Below are 24902 nucleotides of genomic sequence, written 5' to 3'. Positions count from 1 at the left end.
ACCAGGGCCGAGCTGAGACCAGGGCCGAGCTGAGACCAGGGCCGAGCTGAGACCAGGGTTGAGCTGAGACCAGGGCCGAGCTGAGACCAGAGCCGAGCTGAGACCAAGGCTGAGCTGAGACCAGGGTTGAGCTGAGACCAGGGTTGAGCTGAGACCAGGGCCGAGCTGAGACCAGGGCCGAGCTGAGACCAGGGTTGAGCTGAGACCAGGGCCGAGCTGAGACCAGGGCCGAGCTGAGACCAGGGTTGAGCTGAGACCAGGGCCGAGCTGAGACCAGGGTTGAGCTGAGACCAGGGTTGAGCTGAGACCAGGGCCGAGCTGAGACCAGGGCCGAGCTGAGACCAGGGCCGAGCTGAGACCAGGGCCGAGCTGAGACCAGGGCCGAGCTGAGACCAGGGCCGAGCTGAGACCAGGGCCGAGCTGAGACCAGGGTTGAGCTGAGACCAGGGTTGAGCTGAGACCAGGGTTGAGCTGAGACCAGGGTTGAGCTGAGACCAGGGTTGAGCTGAGACCAGGGCCGAGCTGAGACCAGGGTTGAGCTGAGACCAGGGTTGAGCTGAGACCAGGGCCGAGCTGAGACCAGGGCCGAGCTGAGACCAGGGCCGAGCTGAGACCAGGGCCGAGCTGATACCAGGGCCGAGCTGAGACCAGGGCCGAGCTGAGACCAGGGCCGAGCTGAGACCAGGGCCGAGCTGAGACCAGGGTTGAGCTGAGACCAGGGCCGAGCTGAGACCAGGGCCGAGCTGAGACCAGGGTTGAGCTGAGACCAGGGTTGAGCTGAGACCAGGGCCGAGCTGAGACCAGGGCCGAGCTCAGACCAGGGCCGAGCTGAGACCAGGGCCGAGCTGAGACCCAGACCAGGGCCGAGCTCAGACCAGGGCCGAGCTGAGACCAGGGCCGAGCTGAGACCAGGGCCGAGCTCAGACCAGGGCTGAGCTCAGACCAGGGCTGAGCTCAGACCAGGGCTGAGCTGAGACCAGGGCTGGAGCCGCGCTGCTGCGGGCGTGCAAAAAAGTTGAACTAGCGAACTGCTGAACGAACAAATGAATGAGGCGGTGCTTTTATTTTGCCGTGCTAGCAAAACCGGATGTTGTTTTTTGGGCGGCGAGGTTACCGCTTAGAGTTATTAATATTTATTGTGGGATTTTCTTTGAGTTAACAAATGAATGAGGTAAAGTCACTGTAGGTGCTGTAGATACAGGTGGTGTTGTTGTTTACATTTTGCACGATGTGGCTACAATAGTTGACTTTGTTCTACTAAAGCTAGGCTTTTGCTATAGTTAATTTGTTTTAATGTTGCGTGTTATTTGCATAGATAGAATTAAAAGCAAATTTATACTGAAAAAATAAAGTAAAGTAATTATTATGCTATTATTTGCAGTTATATATGTTTCATGCTTGACATTGCTGTGTTTGGCCCGAGACCCACAGGCACATTTTCATTTTGGCCCACAGAGACAACACGTTTGGGCACCCCTGAACTAAACCAAAAGACCGGTTGGTACTTTAAGATGGAGATGCTAACGGTGGGCCCTGTGGTGTTGCTGCATCCTCTCCCCCTCCCGTTCCAGTTTGATTGCCATGTGTCTGTTTGCACACATGACAGATCTGCATGATATGAGCTGCTGTGAAAATGGTTTCAGGTGCTTTGCTCTGAGGGTAGATGGTTAAAGGTAAAGCTGAGGCGGTGGTGTAGCAACAGTGCAGTTTCATCAGAGAGGTGCACTTAACCCACACCTCAGAGCGGTACATCACCCTGGCCCAGGTGACACCACCACACACACATACATATATATATATATATGTATATATATATATATCCTCTCTCTGTGAAGAAAAAGGTAAAATGGCCTCCTCTTCTCTCCCGCCTCGCCTCCACGGGTCACAGGGTTCAGGGAGCCGCTGGGACCGCTTGGTTTCCCAGAGTAGAGGGTTGGCTGGTTTTCTGTCGCTGTTTGTCCTTTTCAGATTTGTCAAAGAAAAAGGAAAAGAAAGAAAGAAAGAAAGCAAAACCAAACAATTGTAATTATTGTCTCAGTGTTATTGATATTTGAATGAATGTGTTGTAGAATTGCACTGATCAGAGCAGACATCGCCTAAGTCTAAATAAGATCAAATAAGAGGACTTTATTGATCTCACACTTGTTCCGTCAACTCTAAAGAAACACTTGGCGGTGTTAATCCTAATATATAAAATGTATATATATGGGAGGTTGTCCCAGGTGCATTTTTTTAAATGTTGTAATCTGTTTGTGGTCATACCGCCTTTGCTCTGCCCAATCCCGTCAGACCTTGGAAGCTCAGCAGGGAAGGGCCTGGTCGGTACTTGGATGGGAGACCGTTTGGTAACACCAGGAAGCCTCGCGAATGTAGTGAGTGAGTGAGTGGTTGGTGGAGGTCGGAGGGGCCGATGGCGCAGACTGGTTGCCTCGCTTCCGTCAGTCTACCCCAGGGCAGCTGTGGCTACAATAGTAACTTACCACCACCAAGTATGGAGTGAATGAATAGTGAAATGTAAAGCGTCTTTGAGTGTCCAATATAAAACCAATGCATTATTATTATTATTATTAATCTGTAAAGCACTTTTTGATACCTTTCGGTATGAAAAGCGCTTTATAAACAAAGTTTGATTGATTGTTTGATTGAGATACACAGTGTAATAACTTGTATTAGTACTTTGTAGGTACGTAATGTAATAGGAGAAGAGACCCTTAAGGTTAGGGTTAGAATTATGTTATTTAATTATATTATTACATTTTGTACCTACAAACTACGCATACATATTATTCCATTGTGTATCTAACCCATAGTTTCATGTTATTACACATTCTTACAGAGCACATTACATTGTAGTGTAAAATAAAGTGGTATATCATTTGTGAAATTCAGGCAAAACCAATTGTTCAAATTAGACTTTATTTGTAAAGGTCCGTTCACAGACATTACATTCACTCCATACTTGATGTTGGTAAACTGCCTTGGTAGCCACAGCTGCCCTGCCCTCTCATTGACATACACACCTTCAGCCTAATGTACCTGTAATACTTAGACTCCTACAGGTTGTTTGCGTGGCAATCTAATCTAAAAATAGGTCACATTTACTTGAAATAAGTATATTTTCCCTTGATTTGAGTGGGTAAGTAAAACTGTCTGCCAATGGAACAAGTATTTTTACACATAAACACTCATTCCATTGGCAGATTTGTGTACAGATTTGTGGTAAATCAAAATTACTCAAATGATCTCAATTCAAGTAATTTACGTATGACTTTTCACCGGTTTTGGAACCCCCTGCATTAATGCGTTGAAAAGTGTTGTGAATGTTCCAGGACAGGGATACTGCCATAGTTTACTAATGATGTTACTATAGAAGCTACTATAGAAGCCTTCTCCAACAAAGTCAGCGCTCTTAGCAGTGTTTTTGAGCTGTAATATTCCTGCTGAGTGCCTGTTTTCGGCCTGGTCCTGAAGGCTCCTCTGTGGATGCTCTCCGGATATGAATGTGCTCTTGTGTTTGTTGAAGAGTTCCTCTCGTCTCTCCGTCCTCCCCCCTGCCCCCCGTGGAGCTCTGTTGTGTGTCCGGAGCTGGGCTGAATGACCCGCAGTCACACGGGGAGAATCACCCTCTGAAATGAGACCTGGCATCGTCTGAATCCAGATCATAAACAGTATTATAAAGTCACTGACACAAGACTGGAAAAAATGCCATAATATCTTTAAAAAATTGCTTGATTTGTACTTGAAATAAGACTTTTAATGCTGATTTTGAGTAGGTTTCGACTGCTAATGGAACAAGCATTAATTTGCTTAAAATAAGATAAATTAACTTGAACGCTAAAAATAAGACAAAAAAACCCTGAAATGAGACAAAATGGTCAAAGACAAGAAAAATGTGTCTAGTTCCATTGGCAATCTTGTTTTAAGACGAGTCAAAACCGTATCAAAAGCAGCATTATTTCAAGCGTCTTATTTCAAGCACTTTTAAATCATTTTTGTCTAAGATAAGATTTAATTTTTTCCAATATGAACATTTTTATGAAATGATCCAGATCCACTCACATTGTTGATATTTCCTGTTTTACAACTTAAAGAGCGGGTGTTCTCTCCGAGTGAGATACCGGAAGCCCCACCCACTCCCGCCCTCTTCTTGGTCGCCTTTGCTTGCAAAAATATGGCTTATTTGTAATGGAGAAAGTGTCGCCCAGCCCTAGTGTTGAAATGACCCTGGGGTGTTCTCACTCTTGTCCCAGGCTGACAAAGACCCCAGAGCGCCATATTTGGGTGAGTGTGAACCCAACAGCCGCACACTGGGCCGGTCAGAAGAGCCGGGTCAGACACCCTCTCAGAGCGACTGACCTCGAGCCGACCCACTTTCAGTTTGAGGCCTCTTGTGGACATTTGGAATATGTCTCTCAGTTACTCAAATCCACACAGATTTGGACACTGTCCTGAACATTTCACCTCGACTGGACCTGAGTACAGACAGAAAACACACCCTGTTAATGGTGCACAATAATAAATAATGAAATGGTCTGAATGTCTCTTTTATAAAAGCGATCAGATATCTCCGAGGCCAGTGCACGGCCCTCGCTGTTTCTGCTGCTTTTCCCGACAAAACCACGTGTTTCAAATTGTACCTGTGTCCTTGCTTTAGGAATCTGAATGGAGCTTATTCAACACACGGCGTTTTGTAATCTGCATGTTTTCAGTCGGGCTCGGTTCTGAGCAGCTGCAAGGTCGCTGCCCTCTGACACAACGGACCGGGAGGAGGCGACTAAACTTTTAACGCCACTTAGAAGGAGACAAAAACAGAGGCGCCGTGTTGTGTTCAATAAGTATTGCATTGTCTAACCAATGAAATGTATGAAGTTTTGATAATAACATGTAATAAGCCTTTTCAGACCCAGATTGTTTTGCTCGCTTGGAGGGCAGCCACCAGATTGGATTTGGTTACAATTTTGAATCTCTACAAATGCTGCAATTCTATGGATTTATTATTGTTTAAACATTTGAATCATTCCACTGAGGAATGGTGGGAAATTTGGATATTTAGAAAGAATAATGGACACGAGAAAAACAAAATTTTCCGCCGACAGAGAATTGACATGCCATTAAGTGTGTGATGACCTGATGGACTAAAAGACTTTAGTTATAACTCAATGACACTGGAAACAGTTGCAGCTTTACATTGACTTTGAATGGATGACGGAAACCCAGTGTTTTTGTTATAATGACCAAACCAGTCCCTGCTTCACGTTCTTCTAGCCATCCAGACCTGGGCAAGCCCCGGTCCGGGGGCCAGGTCCGGCCCACCAAGCGATTTAATCCGGCCAGATCCATTTTTTTCCTCCTCATTTTTTGCGTTGCTTTCAAGACACACCAGCAAAATGGAGTATGAGACTAAACTAAGAAAACAGGAGGTGTATCAATGGATGTCACAAACAGAGGCACAAGAATGATGTGCCTCGCCAAAGTTTGCTGTTGTTGATAAGATAAGATGGATGTGACTTTATTGATCTCACAAAGAAAAGAGAATGATGTGTTTGCAAAGCAGATGAAATCATATCTTGCTAATTAATTTGACAAGTCCATTGATCGCTTCCTTTCCCCATTGACTTCATCGCATTCGTGGGAAATGTGAAGACAAGCTCAGAGATGCTTCCTGTGCGATGGTAGAGGCGTGTTGTTTAAAGATCATCTTCCTCTTCTCTAGCCTTTGTCTTGGTTAGTTCTGTAGTGGACCTGTTTTGGCTGAATACTGACTCATTATTCTAGTCGTACTGAACACCAGTTTGAGTTATTGTTGGTACGGCTCTGCTCCAGTTCAGGTTTGTCATGTGGCCCACCTCTTTCTAACATAAACCTGTGTGGGCAGTCCAAACCAATGTTCCGTGTGTTTACCTGTGTCCTGGCTGTGGTTCTGTGGTTCTGGGGGCTGCAGAGGAAATGGGGACCACCTGGAGAACTCTCTCCAACAACACCCACCAGGGCTCTTTCCACCTTTTATTTCAACCTATAGAAAGAAAAAAACATGTAGCAAAGGCCATGCTGAAGTAAGGGTGAGAGTTTTGTTGTCTGTGGTCTGTTCTTCCGTTCTTCCCACAACAAATGATTAACTACTGACATCACTTTACTACGTTACTATGCGTTTAATCCACCCGCAGTGGTTTATTAGGAGTCATGAACTGTAACAGTTGCTGTTTGAACCAGGCCAGGCCCTTTGTTATTCAACCATACTTTGAGACATAAGCAAAATGGTTCTGTTTCATCCTCACGGAGACATTCTTTTAAAGCCTCATAAGTTTAAATTGAAAACGTCTGAAAAATGGAAACTGCTAATGAGTTAAGGGGCGACACCACCTGTTATTGTATCAATACAATTCCGATACTTTTGGCGTCATTTTTTTGACGATACCAATAGTCATATCATATAGGTGAATGTATTTCACTCATTATATACTTCTAAAACTGGTTATTTTATGTACGATTATTTCGTAAATTCAAATGATCGTCCGTTTGTGTTTAGAATTACTGCCGCGCCTTCTTTTTACATAATATGTAAAGTAGTATAGATGTGTTTTACCTGGTATCGATACTGTCAATGTATCTGCCCATCTGTTTCAATCACTGCTCGGATCATTCGAATACCTGGTTGTTTGAGGTTTCCTGCTTTGTTTTACACAATGAATGAAGTTTACATGTGCTCGAGTAACCTGGTTATCAGGCTTATCCTGGTTATGATATTTTTCTGGATATGATGTTTACATGCGTTCGATAAACCAGGATATTCTTATCCCTGTTTACATGAGCAACTACAGTATAGATAAAGATGACATCTCTGAAAACAGGTTAAGGGGAAAACTATTTTTTATTATTCAAAAACTACTTTAGCAAACGCTGAATTATGAATATAGTTTTCTAATTAATAAAGATACAAAGACATGGAGAGAATATATATATATATATATATATATATATATATATATATATATATATATATTTATATTTATACATCTATGACTGTATCTATCCTGGATATTTAGGCTCCAGAGAGGGGCGGAGCTAATGACAATTATGGTAAGGAGCTAAATGCTGTAGCAATGTTGCTAACCCATGGCTTTTTCAGGCATTTCTCTTGAACAGGGACAATAACTATTAAGGAAGCATTTAAAACAGTAGAGTTTTTTCCCAGCTTCAGACTTGAGGATTGAAAAATAAAATAAAAGTAGGTTTGATCCGAGAGCAGCACTGACTTCCACCGGAGATACAACGGAGCGAAAAAGCAGTTGTTTTTTAAGATTACTTTAATGTTCTGTTAGAGATTCAGATAAAATGGCTGTAAGAAAGTTTTTGCTCCTGCCATATCTGTTTCAAAAGTTCACACATGCTCAGTGCGAATAACCAGGATACTGCGTTTACATGGTACTGTATCCAGGAAACTGTGGGAATATCCTGGTTTCTAATAACCTGGATATCGGTATATCCAGGAAACTGAAACTAGGATACTGTGTTTACATGAACTAGACAAAACCAGGAAACTTAAAATTCCTGTTAATGTCCTGGATACTCGAGTGCATGTAAACATCTGTGTCAACATCAGTCTCAAATGTGGATGTGAAATGTGACATATCCATCAGTTTTGATTGATACACTGGTAAATCTACCTGGAGGTCTTCCAGTTTTCTAGTGCTGAGTGTGTAGGTGGAGTAAATGAGCGGTTGGTCCCGGAGCCTCGTGGGAGGTGCAGACCACAGAGGCCAGTGCCACATGTGCCGAGCGTCTGTGTTTGGACTGAGGTGTCTGCAGTGCTGACCGGCTGCTGTCTCCCAGAGCAGGAGGAATGATGCTGATGACAAATCCACACGCTCTCCTCAGCCTCGCTTGCTTACATCGCTAATAACGCCTCGGGAAGTCGAGGATACACAAATTCTCTTTGTAAAAGGAGCTTGACAAATTAGAGAAAGTATATAGTGATTGTAGTAAGAGTCAGCTGTATAAACCCCACTTTGGGCCGCTCAGTGTTGATATTACACATTTTTACTCTATTTCTATTTCTCAGCACTTTTATTTGATATGTCTCTGTAAAAAAATAAATGGTAACAATGAAATGCACAGACGTTTCCTGCAGTCTAGAATGTACATCCAACGTAATGTTTTTAACACAAACCCAGTGACTTCCATCAGGATGTCACTGTCTGTGATGTTTTCCTTGAACTATAAATGCACTTTGAACCAATACACTGTTGGATTATGGGCTTTAAAAATGTGGAGGACACATTTTTACCTGTATCCAGGACGTACAGAACAAATGCTAAATTTAACCAAGGATTAACTCAAAACCGTGTGAAATTGTACTCCATGTCTGTCTTTGATGTGGGAATAACCTTAGAATATTCTGCATGATATGACCACTCTGAAGAAAGTACAAGCTCTAATGTTTGTGCCGGTTTCTGCTCTGAAGAGTCAGGTTTGGAGATGGGTTTCCTTGTGTTATGCACCTCTCTGCAGGAAATGGGAAGTGGAGACGGCCTCAGTAACAGGATTATTCAAACCGAAAGTGCTACTTCAGGTTTGGATTTGATGAAGAAGCAGAAACTCAAAAGTTTATTCTGCTGGAAATGTTGGGCTGGGCACTGTTAAAGGATTTTTGACATTTTGGCCTCATTTCCTAGTTATCCAGAATGTTGTTGATTTCTGGAGATTTTTTTATTTTTATTCATGCAGTCCCTATACTTGCTAGTGCATGTCTATGGTAAGAGGTACCCTGCATTAAAAACAGTCTGACCCGAGCACAGTGCACCTGAGGATATAAATGTCTGTGTTGACTGAATCATTTTTTCAAATATAACCATTATGCATTTAAAACAACTTATATCTGAGCAGCATCAGCTTCCTGGTTGTAGCTACGCAGCGGCGGAGTGATCTGCTCGGTTACCGGATCTACAGTAGTTTGTTTACCTGCGGCCGGCATTACTACACGTGGAAAACAAGGTTTTTAATGTAGGCTAGCTGTTACCATAGACATGCACTAGCCTAGCACTAGCCTAGCTCTAGCCTAGCTCTAGCCTAGCTCTAGCCTAGCACCACTAAACTCTTCAAATATAAGGACTGCATGAATAAAAAAATAAATAAAATAAAATTATATATATATATATATATATATATATATATATATATACATATATATATATATATATATATATATATATATATATATATCCCCCCTTTTTTCCACACATTTCTTGACATTGGAGATGAACCCGATATTGTAAATTTGCAGATGTTTGACCCATTATTGTTCTGTTTTCTGGCTCTAGATGACAAATATTTGATAGGGATCGGAAAGAGTATCGTTCAGGTATCGGTATCGTTAAAAAAAACATAACAGTCCCCAGCCCTACTCACAGTGCAGGTAAATGAGTAATCTGTGTAGTTTCTGATCAGCTGCATGGTGCCGACACAGGAAGTGAAGTTTAATGTTTAACAAACTCTGTGAGCAGTCTGTTACTCATTTGATCCACAAACAAAGGAGTATTGTCGATTCAAACGGCGCGTCATAATAGGAAGTTACAAGGAAACCGGAAAGAGAAAGAGTGAAGAGCCTAAAGCCCATCCCTGCGGTGTATATTCAGGTACAGCTGGTATCTATCACAGCAGTCGCCTTTACTCTCTGACCCCAAACCTTGACCCCTGGCGGTTTCTGCTGGGGTCAGGTTCCGCTGCTTTTATTTTGGTGATAAAATGTGGAAAGTATCCTGACTCCATCTAGTCTGGATGTGTAGAGAAGCGGCACAAACAAACATACAAACAAATATACAAACATGGATGGGATTCAGGTCATAGTTCAGTCCTTTCCCAAATGTTAAAGGCCCTATATCTGATTTTCTTTTTTTACAAACAATGAAAGAGGGAGCCATGAGTGGTCCAAACTCGGGTTTATTTCCACATTTCCACAACTTTCTGGGTCACTTTTCCAGGTCACTGTCACAGAAATGGAAGAAAAACATGAAATTGATACAAATGCTTTATACGTTTAGAATATACCAGAGGAGGACAAATGACATTTCATTACACAGCTAGAAAAGAAAGAAAACATATCAGGTATAGGGCCTTTAAAGGAGACCATATCATGCAAAATCCACTTCATGAAAAAATCCTAAAATAATGTTCCCTTGTCAAACAGACTTATTTACCGAGTGTTTGCTCATGTGCAAAATAAGTAGCAAGTGGAAAAGTGGATCTGCATTTTTTAGTCATGGTGCCATCCCTCATTTACATATCAGGTTTGAGATGCTAAAAGTGTAACACAGACTATTTCCAATGGTAGATTAGATGCCCACTCATAGCTATATGAGCCTTTCTTGACACATTGATATGGTGTAGTTTTGAATAATCCTGTTCATCTCGGACATTTCTTTAGCTGGAGTGCTCCGGTCGGTTCTTCATAGATAGTGTCCTCTGCGTGTTTAAAGTCCATAAACTGGACCTGTTCTGCACTCAGTCTCTGCCATGGATTTGTCAGCATGCCGTTCGTTGATCAAATATCCTTTCTGTATAAATTCTTTTCAGGCGAGACACGGCAAGTGAAAACTTCAATTTTTTATGAGGTGAATTTTATGTCAGATTTTCGCCTTTTACATCTTAGTCGCCCAAATGCAATCCTATAGTTTCAAATACCTTAGGTAAGTGTCCATGGAGAATATGGGAAGTGTTGGTCTTAAATGTGTCCTGTGCCTGGATGTTTCCGTGTGTGCGGGGGGGTGGGGGGGCAGGGGTGCAGCACGCCTGCCTGCCTCGCTCTCCGCCCCGTCAGCTCTGATTGACAGGTGCGGTGGGCGGGCAGGTGTGTGAGGGGTGGGGGTGGCCCTCTGCTCAGACATGTTTAATGTATCCGGATGAATGATTGATGGAGGGAGAGAGAGAGGCTGTTAGTGGCTCGGCAGCGGTGTGTGGGGGAGTATGGGGGAGTGCCATGTATCCTCTCAGCGGCCCTCGACGGAAAATTCAACTGTCCCTAAGCGCAGCAGCAGGAGATGGAGATGGCCCACGTTTTATTGAGACACTGAATATTACAGAGCAATCGTTTTAATGGCACATCAAAGGACTGAGGGAGAAAGGGGAGAGAGGGGAGTGGCTGTGCGAGGAGGGGGAGTGGCTGAGGGAGAGGAGGGAGGGGCTGTGGGAGAGGGGGGAGTGGCTGAGGGAGAGGGGGAGTGGCTGAGGGAGAGGAGGGAGTGGCTGTGGGAGGAGGGGGGAGTGGCTGAGGCTGTTTTCTGGTTCTATGTTACTATAGGCATTGCAAAAGGTATCATTCAGGTATCGGTATCAGAAACCAAGTATTGTTAAAGTACTGGTATACACAGTACTGCCTCTGGTTACATGGAGCCTCAGTTTGGACACCTTTAATTTGAAAAATGTGGTCCAGTCAGAGCAAATATCCCAGTCCTTCCAGGTTTGAGGAGGTTCCATATTGGGGGGGGGGGGTTAATGGCTCAGTGGGTCGCTCTGTCCACTGGATACTCTCGTTTTCCTTGTTATAAAGTGAGTAATTATTGGAGGAAGGCTCCAAGCAAAGCTCACACCGAGTTTGAGCTTTGAATAGATGATGCATGAAAGTGGAAGGTGACTTGAAAAGCAATTTACTGGACAAACTCATTTATGCCCAAACATTTTGCCTGGGAAGTGTTTGGAATGTTTTTTTTTTTTATCTCACTTTGGTTTGAAAAGTCCGTGGAGCTTATGAAGTGGTTTGCCGAGGCCTCCGGTTAGACGAGTTTCCTCCGCAGCGCCCGTGCTCCCGGTGTGGTCCTTTTGTGCACAAATCAGATCAGCCAGTGCGCTGCGAGCAGATGGCCACAAACACACACAGTCACGCCACGAGCAGAGAGTGCAAACGCGTGTTCAAGTCCCAATTATCAGAGCAGAACCGGAGTGGGCTGGACCCCCTCCCAACACGACAGGCGGCTCCTCCAGCAGCAGCACGTGGGCCAAGTCAGGAGCACTCAGACCCACCACAGACACTCTGGTCGACAGCAGGGGGAGGGAACAGCCACTCCTGCTTTTTGTTTCAAAAGCTGGACCGTCTGGAACTTTGCTTTCAGCCAATCAAATCTCCTAAAGCTTTATATCGATCCAATCACAGAGCACGTTGGTTTCAAATCTGAACAGTTGCCAATGACATCCTTGTTCCTTAACCTCTTCACCCCCACCTACGGAGCACATTTTCCCCAGTTTGGCACTTCCCAAATAAAAACTTGAAGGGTCAAAAAAGTGTCAACAAAGTCTTAGCTTTCAATTGAAGCACTGGCCTGTAGGCTGTCCAGTCCAGAAGCTTTTAGATTTGGGTAAAACATAAGTTGTATGTTTTACAAATGTAATACATTGTGTAATTGTGTAATATGAGTAATAATGACACAATATTTCAGTCCAGGCTGAAAACGTGCCTATTTACTGCTGCCTATGGCAATTGATGGTATTTTAACTACTTTCAATATATACTTTTAATATACCCATATTTGTAATTTTGTATGTTTTTTGGAGTGCTGTGTTTTTGGTGCTGCCGTGAGGCACATGGAGTTGCCTTGTACATGAAATGTGCTGTACAAATGCATTTGCCCGATATTAAATAGGGGGTTTTACGTTTTATGCTTAAAGCCTTCATGCCAGCTCTGACTCACAATGAAATGTTAGTTGTTTAGTTAGAATTTTGTAGAATTATTACATTTCAAATAACCATCTCTGATGATTACTCTGATTCAGCAATACAAATTGGTCTGAGGGCTGCATTTGGCCCCTGGTCAACACGGAGTTTAACAATGTTCCAGCCGTGTCCTAATGTGTAGGATGAGCTCAGACCTGTTCACCACAACTGCCTCTAAATACAGAGACTGCAGTTACGCGTAAGACCTGAGGTGGCAGTAGTAAGCATAAAATGACCATCTTGCATCTAGTCTCTTTAAGTTTGCTTTGATGATTTACGTTACTTTCTGCTTTTGTGTCTCAGATACACGTCCAGTGGACACTAAACATGATCTTACAAGCTGTTCATTATTAAGAGAACACAGAAATGATATAAAGACCATGAAAAGGACAAACGGCCGGGTTAGGGTTAGCCATTCGTTACTATGGGCACCGGTCTTCCCTATTCATTTGTATGAATTTAAACAATAAACAAATGTTTGTAGGAAAAGGCTCAGTTTCTGTTATATCTGTTTTGTAAACTAGAGCGGGTTCTCTGGTACAAGATTGGAGGAATTAGATTTTTTTACTTTCAAATTTCATTCTCTCTCTCCTCGCTTTGCAAACTTACAGACAACCACTTCAACCGCTTACCTCCCGCCTTAACCTTTTGCATTTTCTCCAGTTCGGCTTTACCCAAATCTAAAAAGCTTCTTGATTGAAGAGCAACAGTGTAACGCCTCATTTGAAAGAAAACTTTACCTGTTTTGTTGCATTGTTGGCACGATTTTGTGTGTTTTTGTTGTCTCTTTTGTTGTGTTTTTCTTCACTTTTTTGTCACTCTTTTGACACTTTTTGGTCTTGTTCTTATTGCTTTTCTGGTACATTTTATTCTTGACATTGCAAACTGGTTCTCCAATCTAGTAATTGCAGGATCATTTCTGCCCAAACACAATCCGCATGGTTCTGCACGAGCTTTTGTTTTGTGGATCTGGCAACCCTGTACTGAAGGTAAATATGCACGATCCTGTGATAGAATCGTTAAATCAACAAACTGGAGATCGTCAGAGAGATCAATGTACAATATCCCTCTGGCCCTTCGTCTTTTCTGTCTGGCAATTAATAAGTAAAAAAAATGCAACATGCTACGACAGCTGCAGTGGTGATTATGGCCTCTAGGGGCATGAGTTGTGGCTACAACAGTAGCTTACCACCTCAAGTCTGGTGTGAATGAATCATTACTACAGTGTAGTGCCTTGAGAAACTTGGTAATACAGGCTGGTAAAGCGCAATACAAGGCATTATTATTTGTATTATTATTATTATTATTATTATTTTTATTTTTATTTTTATTTTTATTTTTATTTTTATTTTTATTTTTATTTTTATTTTTATTTTTATTAGCCCAGCCATATCCAGGAGCAGTGCATAATAATGTGAATTAATTGATCCTTGGCCCAAACTAAGCCCCTTCTCCTCTCTGTCCCACAGAGGCCGTCCTGGGCCCGCAGTATCTGGCCGGAGTGTCCAACCTGAGCGTGTTCCTCCTGGACAGAAGCTCAGGTCTGCTGTACTTGGGGGGCCGTGACGCTCTGCTGGCACTGGACACGGCCAGACCCACCCAACCGCCACGGAAGGTAATGTTCACTTACTGGATAAAAACAGAAGAAGGGCAAGAGAAGCTCTTTGTTTGTCGGGTTAAGTATAAGAGTATAAGAGTATAAGAGTATAAGAGTATAAGAGTATAAGAGTATAAGAGTATAAGAGTATAAGAGTATAAGAGAGTATAAGAGTATAAGAGTATAAGAGTATAAGAGTATAAGAGTATAAGAGTATAAGAGTATAAGAGTATAAGAGAGTATAAGAGTATAAGAGTATAAGAGTATAAGAGTATAAGATACACTTAAGGTTGCAAAGGGGTGGAAAATTCCTGATAAATTTCCAGAAACTTTCAATGAGAACTTTAGCTCCAACATTTTGTGAATTCTCAAAAATGTAAAACTGTCCAATTTTCAATAAACATATTTTGGAATTTTGTTGTGACCAATTAGTGAATTATGAGCCATTAATTATGTTTATGAACCATATAACACATGTGAGTGATGTCACTCCCCACACCCATAGAAGAGTGAGGTCAAAGCACACGCAACATGATCCTGAACCTAAACTCTGTTTAATCTTGTTTCTAATGAGTGCTGGGACAAATATCATGATTTTGTTTTGTTACACTGTGATGGGTTCAATCACAGTGTTCACCTGTCACTCATTCAGACCATGACGCGGACCAATAGGAGAAGACTTAAGCCCAACGCACACCAGAACACAGCACGCCGTGCACGTCCTCTGACACGCGTCCATGTGGGGTTTCACACACTGGAGGCGCCGCGTCACAGCACTGCGATACAATACGATATACTTGATTAATCCCAAAGGAAATTCAGTTCATCAGCTGCACAATCAAGTCACACATACAAACATCAGATTTAAAATAATTAGAACAGTGCAGAGAATAAATATAATAATAATTTATAAGTATAAAATATAGATTTCACTCCCATTTAGCCCCTCCCACCCAAGGTTTGTTATACAGCCTGATCGCTCTGGGCAAGAAGGATCTCCTGAGCCTGTCCTTTGAGCAGGAGAGTGAGAGCAGCCTCTCACTGAAGGAGCTCCTCTGCTTCATCACCAGCTCATGCAGGGGGTGGTCTCTGTTGTCCATCACAGAGAGCAGCTTCTCCAGGGTTCTCTTCTCCGAGATTGACACTACAAGGTCCCTCCAAACAAAGTTTATGCCGGTCTCTTTGTCTGTACCACGCCAGAGACTTCTCTGTGCCTCTGCAGGAGTTTTAAGGCCTGTGGTTTCCTCGGTTTGCGTTCTCTCGTAGAAAATAAAGCACTTCAAACAATGGCCGCTGGCTGCTCTGCTTTTTTAGAAATCTCGTATACTAATAAGACAATTACAAAAAACAGACAACAGACACAGCCAAAACAGAAAAAATGGACAACAGATCTCACCTGACACTGAACCAGAAAACTAAGAATTTGGGCTGTATTGGTAGGCGTACTGTGCAATACTGTGTGTGTGTGTGTGTTTGTGTGCATGTGTGTGTGTGCGCGTGTGTGTGTGTATGTAATGTAATGAAAAAATTGAAGAAATAACAATAATTGTTATCATTGAGGGCCGGACAGGCCGTTAGCATTAGTGCTAATGGCACGGCTACAACAGTACAATGTGCCCCGCGAGGGCCAAGTCTACAGTGAAGATCCCGCCCTTTTGCCCTTTTTAGGAACATGCTCCGTCACAGCAGGGTGGGAGGAGTCTATAAATCCCCCTCGGGATGAGTGAGGAGGAGCTATCTATTCTTTTTAACAGTCTATGGCGTCAAAGCGTCTCGGTGTGTGTTGGGCTTTAGGCCCTGTCCACACAAAGTCCAGCTCAGGACAAAAACATATATAATCAATCCAGCGTATCATCCACACGAGCCTGGCGTTATGTTGCTCTGTAAACACACATTTTCCAAACCAGGTCCCAGAGCGGAAAGATCTCAAAACGCTGTTTACGGCGTCTCTGACCTTATAATGAGTTTTACTCCGCTCCTCTGCTCCACAGGTAAAAAGCAGAAAAACATGGTAGAGTTCACCTCCATTCAGTCTGTGTTTTTGGACTGACAGTAAAAGTCACTGACAGGTTTTTCTGCTTTAGTCCTGTCACGTCTGAAGAATAAACTCGTCTCCTTGTCTCTTCCGTGCATCGTAAATCCATGAATGCTTTTCATTTTCACTCTTTACATTCCACAAATGTTTACTGTGCATGTGTTATCTACGGCTATATCCACACAAAGACAAAACGCTTATATATACAGAAACTTGCTTTCTAAGTATGAAGGCAGCTCAGTAAATGTGTGCGTCCACATGGGTCGACTCAGGTCTGTGAAAACGGTGCTATTCATCTGCCAGACCTGTGTGAGGCGCTGTGATGCTAACACTGATAATAGAACAAGATGTAGAGGTGCATGTGCAGTTAACTTATGTGGAATGTAAACAGTGAAAATGAAACTGATTTAAGGATTTAGGATCTACAGAAGAGACAAGGAGGAGAGTTTATTCTTTAGACGTAACGGGACTAAAGTAGAAAAACCTGTCAGTGACTTTTACTGTCAGTCCAAAAACACAGACTGACTCTGTGGCTTGTGGACGGCAGTGGAGCAAAGAGGAGTGGAGTAAAACCATCATAGATCCATGAGGAAAACTCATTATAAGGTCAATAGATTATGGATAACAGACACCACTCTGGTGCTGTGATGTCATCGTTTTAGTAAAAGACGTAATAACGGCACCATGTAAACGGCGTTTTGAGATCTTTTCTCTCTGGGACCTAGTTTGGAAAATGTTGGTTTACAGACCCCCAAAATGCCGGGCTTGTATGGACGATAAACTGGATTGATAAAATATCTTTGCGTTTGGTCCTCAGCTTGACTTCGTATGGACAGGGCCTACATCTTGTTCTATTACCTGTGGTAGCGTCACAGCGCCTCGCACAGGCCTGGCAGATGAATCGCAGCGGTTTTACAAACATGAGCGGCTTCATGTGGACGCACACATTTACAGAGCTGGCTCCGTGTTTACAGAGAAACTCTCTGAAATTAGAAGCGTTTTGTCTTTGTGCGGATATAGTCCTAAACTATAGAACAGTCTCTACAAACTCACTCATGGCACAGACTCTTAAAACAGTATAATATTGTAACACTGCACACACTTGGTAAATATACTCAAGATGGATACAAATGTAGAAGGAGCTGTTCCGTTTCCAAAAGTTCTTATTTGTATCGACCATGAACCTAGAACACAGTCCCCTTCAAACCCTGGGGTCAGACGGAGAAGATGATTTTCTTTGAGACTTTTCCTCAAGAATTTTTAGATATTTTCACCAATAAAACAAAACAAGATCCAAAATCCCTCTGAAAAAAATCAATGATGTTTCCATCCATCCATCCATTTTCTTCCGCTTTATCCGGGGCCGGGTCGCGGGGGCAGCAGTCTCAGCAGAGATGCCCAAACTTCCCGATCCACACACACCTCCTCCAGCTGTTCTGGGGGGACCCCGAGGCGACACCAGGCCAGCTCGGAGACATAGTCCCACCACCGTGTCCTGGGCCTTCCACGAGGCCTTGTCCCACTAGGACATGCCTGGAACACCTCCCGCGGGAGGCGACCAGGAGGCATCCGAAACAGATGCCCGAGCCACCTCAGCTGGCTCCTTTCGACGTGAAGGAGCAGCGACTCTACTCCGAGCTCCTCCCGGGTAACTGAGCTCCTCACCCGATCTCGGAGGGTGCGCCCAGCCACCCTGCGAAGGAAACTCATTTCGGCCGCTTGTATTCGCGATCTTGTCCTTTCGGTCATGACCCAAATCTCATGACCATAGGTGAGGGTGGGAACGTAGATCGATCGGTAAATCGAGAGCTTTGCCCTCCGACTCAGCTCCCTCTTCACCACGACAGACCGATACAGCGACCGCATCACTGCTGACGCCGCACCGATCCGTCTATCGATCTCACGCTCCATCCGTCCCTCACTCGTGAACAAGACCCCGAGATACTTGAACTCCTCCACTTGAGGCAAGGACTCCCCACCGACCTGAAGAGGGGAAACCACCTTTTTCCGGTGGAGAACCATGGCCTCGGATTTGGAGGTGCTGATCCTCATCCCGGCCGCTACACACTCGGCTGCAAACCGCCCCAGAGCGTGCTGAAGGTCCCGGTTCGTTGAAGCCATCAGAACAACATCGTCCGCAAACAGCAGAGATGAGACTCTGAGGCTCCCAAACCGGACACCCTCCGGCCCCTGGCTGCGCCTAGAAATTCTGTCCATAAAAGTAATGAACAGAACCGGTGACAAAGGGCAGCCCTGGCGGAGACCAACACGCACCGGGAACAGGTCTGACTTACTGCCGTCAATGCGAACCAAGCTCCTGCTGCGGTCATACAGGGAACGGACAGCCCTTAGCAGAGGGCCCCGGACCCCATACTCCCGGAGCACCCCCCACAGGGCACCACGAGGGACGCGGTCGAACGCTTTCTCCAGATCCACAAAACACATGTGGACTGGTTGGGCGAACTCCCACGAACCCTCGAGTACCCGATGAAGGGTATAGAGTTGGTCCAGTGTGCCACGACCAGGACGAAAACCGCATTGTTCCTCCTGAATCCGAGGTTCAACCATCGGCCGGATCCTCCTCTCCAGCACCCCGGAATAGACCTTACCGGGGAGGCTAAGGAGGGTGATTCCTCTGTAATTGGAACACACCCTCCGATCCCCCTTTTTAAAGAGAGGGACCACCACCCCGGTCTGCCAATCCAGGGGCACTGTCCCCGACCGCCACGCGATGTTGCAGAGACGTGTCAGCCAAGACAGTCCTACAACATCCAGAGACTTAAGGTACTCAGGGCGAATCTCATCCACCCCCGGAGCCTTGCCACCAAGGAGCTTTCTCACCACCTTGGTGACTTCAGCCCCGGTGATGGGTGAGCCCACCTCCGAGTCCCCAGCCTCTGCTTCCTCATTGGAAGACGTGACGACGGGATTGAGGAGGTCCTCGAAGTACTCCTTCCACCGCCCGACGACATCCCCAGTCGAGGTCAGCAGCTCCCCACCCGCACTGTAAACAGTGTTGGTGAAGCACTGCTTCCCCCTCCTGAGGCGCCGGATGGTTTGCCAGAATCTCTTCGAGGCCGACCGATAGTCTTCCTCCATGGCCTCCCCGAACTCCTCCCAGACCCGAGTTTTAGCCTCCGCGACCGCACGAGCCGCAGCACGCTTGGCCTGCCGGTACCTCTCAGCTGCCTCAGGAGTCCCACAAGCCAACAAGGCCAGGTAGGACTCCTTCTTCAGCTTGACGGCATCCCTTACTTCCGGGCGCCACCACCGGGTTCGGGGATTGCCGCCGCGACAGGCACCAGAGACCTTACGGCCACAACTACGAGCAGCCGCATCGACAATGGAGGAGGAGAACAGAGTCCACTCTGACTCCATGTCCCCCGCCTCCCCCGGAATCTGGGAGAAGCTCTTCCGGAGGTGGGAGTTGAAGACCCCACTGACAGAGGGATCCACCAGACGTTCCCAGCAGACCCTCACAACACGCTTGGGCCTGCCAGGTCTGACCGGCTTCCTCCCCTGCCAGCGGATCCAGCTCACCACCAGGTGGTGATCGGTTGACAGCTCAGCCCCTCTCTTCACCCGAGTGTCCGAGACACGCGGCCGGAGGTCAGACGACACAACTACAAAGTCGATCATCGACCTCCTGCCTAGGGTGTCCTGGTGCCACGTGCACTTATGGACACCCTTGTGCTCGAACATGGTGTTCGTTATGGACAAACTGTGACTAGCACAGAAGTCCAATAACAGAACACCACTCGGGTTCAGATCGGGGAGGCCGTTCTTCCCAATCACCCCCTCCCAGGTCTCACTGTCGTTACCCACGTGGGCGTTGAAGTCCCCCAGCAGAACAATGGAGTCCCCAGTCGGAGCACTATCTAGTACCCCTCCCAGGGACTCCAAGAAGGCCGGGTACTCTGCACCGATGTTGGGCCCGTAGGCCGAAACAACGGTGAGAGACCTGTCCCCGACCCGAAGGCGTAGGGACGCGACCCTCTCGTCCACCGGGGTGAACTCCAACACGTGGCGGCTGAGCTGGGGGGATATGAGCAAACCCACCCCAGCCCGCCGCCTCTCCCCGCGGGCAACTCCAGAAAAATGGAGAGTCCAGCCTCTCTCCAGGAGTTGGGATCCGGAACCCAAACTGTGCGTGGAGGTGAGCCCGACTATATCTAGTCGGTATCTCTCCACCTCCCGCACAAGCTCAATGATGTTTCAACAAAATAAACCCATACATTTAAATCTAGCTTCAATTTTTTGTTGCTGAAAATATTGTCACAAATGTGGCCATTTTTATGCACAAAATGTCTTATTTCTACTAAAACATAAAAAGACAAACAGAACAGGACCCACCAGTGAAAGGCAGCTGGAGCCTCTTTTCATCCATCTTTGCTTTAGGTTTGATTAATATGACGCACATTTCAAAGGTTTAATCAATCCCGCTGTAAGCCTGAGTCATTTCAATCAAAATGCCAAACCTCGTGGTTCTCAGAAGGTCAGTATCAAAATGAGCCAGTCTTTTCAACGGCTCCTTTTAAATGAATGAGGTTTTTGCAAAGCTACTGTCATTGGAAACACATTTTCCTTCTTTGGTGGTTTGTGTCTGTAATGTAAATCATTTGCCCTTGGAGATAAATAAAGTTCTTCTGCCTGAGCTGGTCTTGCTGATGAACTGTTGACTGAAGAGATAAAGTGGGGTGGCACGGTAGCACAGCGGTTAGCGCTCGTGCTTCACGGTTATAAGGTCCGGGTTTGATTCCCACCAGGGATGGGGCCTTTCTGTGTGGAGTTTGCATGTTTTCCCCGTGTCTGTGTAGGTTTCCTTCGGGTACTCCAGTTTCCCCTACAACTAAAAACATGTGCAATAGGCCTGGATGTTTGTGAGTGCGCATGGGATGGAAATTAGCCTAAGGCTATAATCCGGTGTGGCTTGTTTACATGTACACTTGCATGTGACCCATGTATGTTCATTAACATGCACTGTCCCGACCAAATAAACCAATGAAAAAAAAAAAGTTTCTGAAAGTGTTAGAAATAATAAAACCGGGAGGCAATGAATAAATGTCCAACAGTTGACAGAAAAACTTGACAGTCAAGCCCTACATTTGACTTCAAACAGGGGTAAACATTTCTATTATTTCAAGAACACAGTCACCTTTCCTGATCTCTAAGTGTGTCTGTGTTGTGCAGATCATGTGGGACGTCCCACCGGAGAAGAGGAGTTCCTGCGTGGCCAAAGGGAAGACCGAGGTGAGACAGGCTTTAGATCGGCCTCTCCTACACCACATATTGTTATATTACACTGCTGCAGTCAGAGCAGGGCTCACTACTGACACCTACAGGACTACAGTAGAGAGCTTTAAACCGTGTTCTAACAGACCTGGAGGAGTATTTCACAACATTCATGCAGTTTTGTGTAACACTCGGGCAAAGCTGTTAGATGTAGCTCTTTCTTCTGCTACGGTGTCAGCGTTTTGTTCTGTACTTCCTGGATACAACTGTTAAAACCGCAAACTGTCTTTCAGCATTTTGCAGACTCAAAAAGAGCAAAAAGGACTTTTCACAGTCAGGGTCTGCAGAGTGTACTTTGTAAATTCCATAAATATCTGTGACACTTATTGTTGCCAGATCAGTTTAAACCAGTTTGGAAATAAACTTACTCAATCCAAGCTCCTGTCCCGGATAAAGGCTGCGTCCAAAACCATCAAATTATAGCCTCTATGTCCTAACCCTAGCTCCTGACCCTTAACCTTTCATGGGGTCGACTGTTAGATCTCTATGCTGTTAGTGAGCTTTTGCTTCAGCAGCATTTTCCCAATTTGACTGTCCTTACCCAGGGGAAGGGGAAGTGACATCACCAACAGCTGCTGTTCTTCTTCTTTATGGTCATTGGCAGGCAAACAAAAGTGCATGCCGCCACCTACTGTATTGCATATGCAACAACATAGTGTTCAAATAAAGACATTTAAGGTGAAAAAAAAAAATTCCAGATGAGTCATCACATTGCCCTTATTTTATCTCAACAGCTGCTTCAAAAAGCTACAGTAGCAAATTAGCCATGTGGCTTAAGTTTCTACTAAATGAAAGCAAAAGCACAAAAGCACAAACTGCCTTCATTTAAACCACTTACAGCTCTTTAACACTGACATGTGACTGAGCTGTGATGACGACATGGATTTTGTCACTTTTATAAAGTTTGGCTTGTGCTGAATCTGATTCCATATTTATTTTATTAAATGTGCTCCTGTCAGTCAACAGTGGTTGCGCATGAATCACTCGAGGGTGGGGGCGAGGGGGGTGGGGGGATTGGCGCAGTGGCTTATGGGATGGCACATAGCTCCTAATCACCGGTTAGTTAGCACCAGAGGTCCCTACACTGTAAATTCCAACTAAGGTCGCAACATGAAATAAAGTGTTATAATTACTAGGAGACCTGGAATTTTCAGCATTTATCCTCTATTCCATGTAAGAAGTACATTTTCAAGAGAAAATTATCATTAATTGCTTTTCCATTTTACAGCAACATGTTTCTGCTCCAATAACAGGGTTTTATAAGTACTGACTAACTTTACATGATGCCAGTAATGATTAGTTGTCGTCCTGTTGTGCTCACGCTCAATCTAAAGTATCCATTATCAGATTCTGTTCCATTTACTAGGATTTGCCCATTTTGAATAATATAGGCTTAACATTGGCTTGACTTGCTTTTCTCTTTATCCAGTACATGGTTTTAGTAACTCTCACTAACCCCCCCTGTGTCCTCTACTGCCCCCCTGTAACGGGAGCTTGACTGTCTGACAAAACTAAGCTGTAACCTATGCTGCCCGTGATTGGCTCAGGTCATATGTCACATGTACAGAATGAGCCAATCAGGTTGCTCTGAACTGTTTTGAATTCAAAAGAGAAGTGTCGAACAGCCTCAGTGTATCATCAGCAGAAACAGCAGAAAACAGGACCTTTCCTGTTTGATTTCTCATTAATCGACATAAGATGAGTGTGTCTTTGGATATAGTTGGAATTTACAGTGTATGCTAAATTAGCATTGAGGCTCCTTTCCCTAACTCCTTCCTAACTGACAGACCAATTCGGAGGCTTCTTATCATGGCGGACACTGACGCACATCCGGTTTGGCGTAAGAGCTCTTACCACTCTGCTTGTTTCGAAAGGGGCCCCAGTCAGAGCCAGTGCAGTCTCCAGTCGCTACAACACAGTGGCGGAACCCCAGAGGTTCTTAGCTTTGAAATGAGGAGTGGCCTGTTCACAGAAACTTGTGTTGTTTTAAACAGAGAGCAAGTCTTTTCACTTTTCACTTTTTGGAACTGTGGCACTTGTGGGTGATTCAGGCATTTTAACCTGCAACAATCACAAAAAATGCTCATGAAATCTTTGAGACGGGATATAAAAAACGCCTCATGCTGCAGGCAAAACCCTTTTGGGACAGATTTCCTCTTAACATATAGGGCAGGATCTTATGCCTGGCGCAAGGAGTGCGTAAACTAGAACTGACTAAAGGAACGCACCATACCTTGTGAGTGGCGCTGCATTGCCCTATGTGCCTTCGAGAGGGCATCACTGAGGTTTACAAGCAGCACTGAGAGCAGTGCGCTGATGGCAGCCTCACATTCATTTCCTTGTTTATATAAAAAATGAATTAAAATGAATTAAAAATAGTTTAATCAAAGACTAAATGAGATATACTGTTTATCAACTAACCCTTCATAAAGTCTGTCAAAGAAATGAAAGTGAGCCAATAGAACGCTGTCCTTCCCCTCTGACCTCCAAAGTTTGGAAAACAGTCCTTATCGCGCTGCTCCGGTGGTATATCTGCATGGGGGAGTGTTTTGTGCTTGGAACGGCGTTTTGCCAGCGCTGTGGAGACGGGCAGCCCTTGTTTACGAGCACTTATTGATTGATGGGAATGACTGGTGCATTAAGGCGGCCAGAGGAGGGGCTCGGAAAGGAAACCAGGAGGAAGTGGCTGTCAAAAAGATTTCTTTAAAACTCACGCTCCGGCCAAAGGAATCAGCGAGCAGGTCACTCCCCCCACGAGCAGGTCACTCCTCGGGACTGTCACCTCTGCAAAGTGACACATGAGTGAATGGGATACGTGTTAGATAGTTGATATGAAAGGAAAAGTGCAGGTGTGGGAAGCTCCTTTTTTGAAAAGCGTGTGGTGATGTTTAGGAGGAGCATTGTGGGCTGGGGGAGGACCTACTGGGAGGTTTGTGTCAACACGCTGTGGTCGAGGGAACAGCGCTTTTTCAAATAATGAAACATATCCATGAAATCCGCTTGTATGTCCACTTGTGTTATCCCAGTTTTGAGAAAGACAACTGAACACGTGCTGCTAAGAACCAATGATCATGTCAGGACACACTTTTCGCCCGCCCAGCACCTGCTCTGATTGGTCCATTGTGCAGTCAATCACTCTGTCGGCCAATCAGCGTCACTGTAGCTCCGGTCACTTCCTGAAACAAAGGCTGCTCCTTGGAAAAACAGACGAGAACAGGATCTGAGGGAGTGTAGTTTTACTGCGAGGCTTAATAACTCAGCACATTGAGTGCTGGTCT

At 44.9% G+C, this 24902-nt stretch overlaps 1 protein-coding gene across 1 annotated transcript in view; it reads left to right on the top strand.

Annotated features, from left to right (window-relative positions):
- Positions 1 to 24902, top strand: part of sema4f (sema domain, immunoglobulin domain (Ig), transmembrane domain (TM) and short cytoplasmic domain, (semaphorin) 4F) — a 75699-nt gene that overhangs the window by 37142 nt on the left and 13655 nt on the right. The window contains exons 2-3 of the mRNA XM_079579589.1: positions 14170 to 14315; positions 21523 to 21582. Of these exons, the coding sequence (XP_079435715.1) occupies positions 14170 to 14315; positions 21523 to 21582 (206 nt within the window). The remainder of the gene's footprint in view (positions 1 to 14169; positions 14316 to 21522; positions 21583 to 24902) is intronic.

The sequence above is a fragment of the Gobius niger genome (genome assembly GCF_951799975.1).
Source record: "Gobius niger genome assembly, chromosome: 21".
Taxonomy (NCBI): domain Eukaryota; kingdom Metazoa; phylum Chordata; class Actinopteri; order Gobiiformes; family Gobiidae; genus Gobius; species Gobius niger.
Note: the sequence above shows the minus strand (reverse complement) of the source record. Positions and strands in the feature narration are given on the sequence as shown.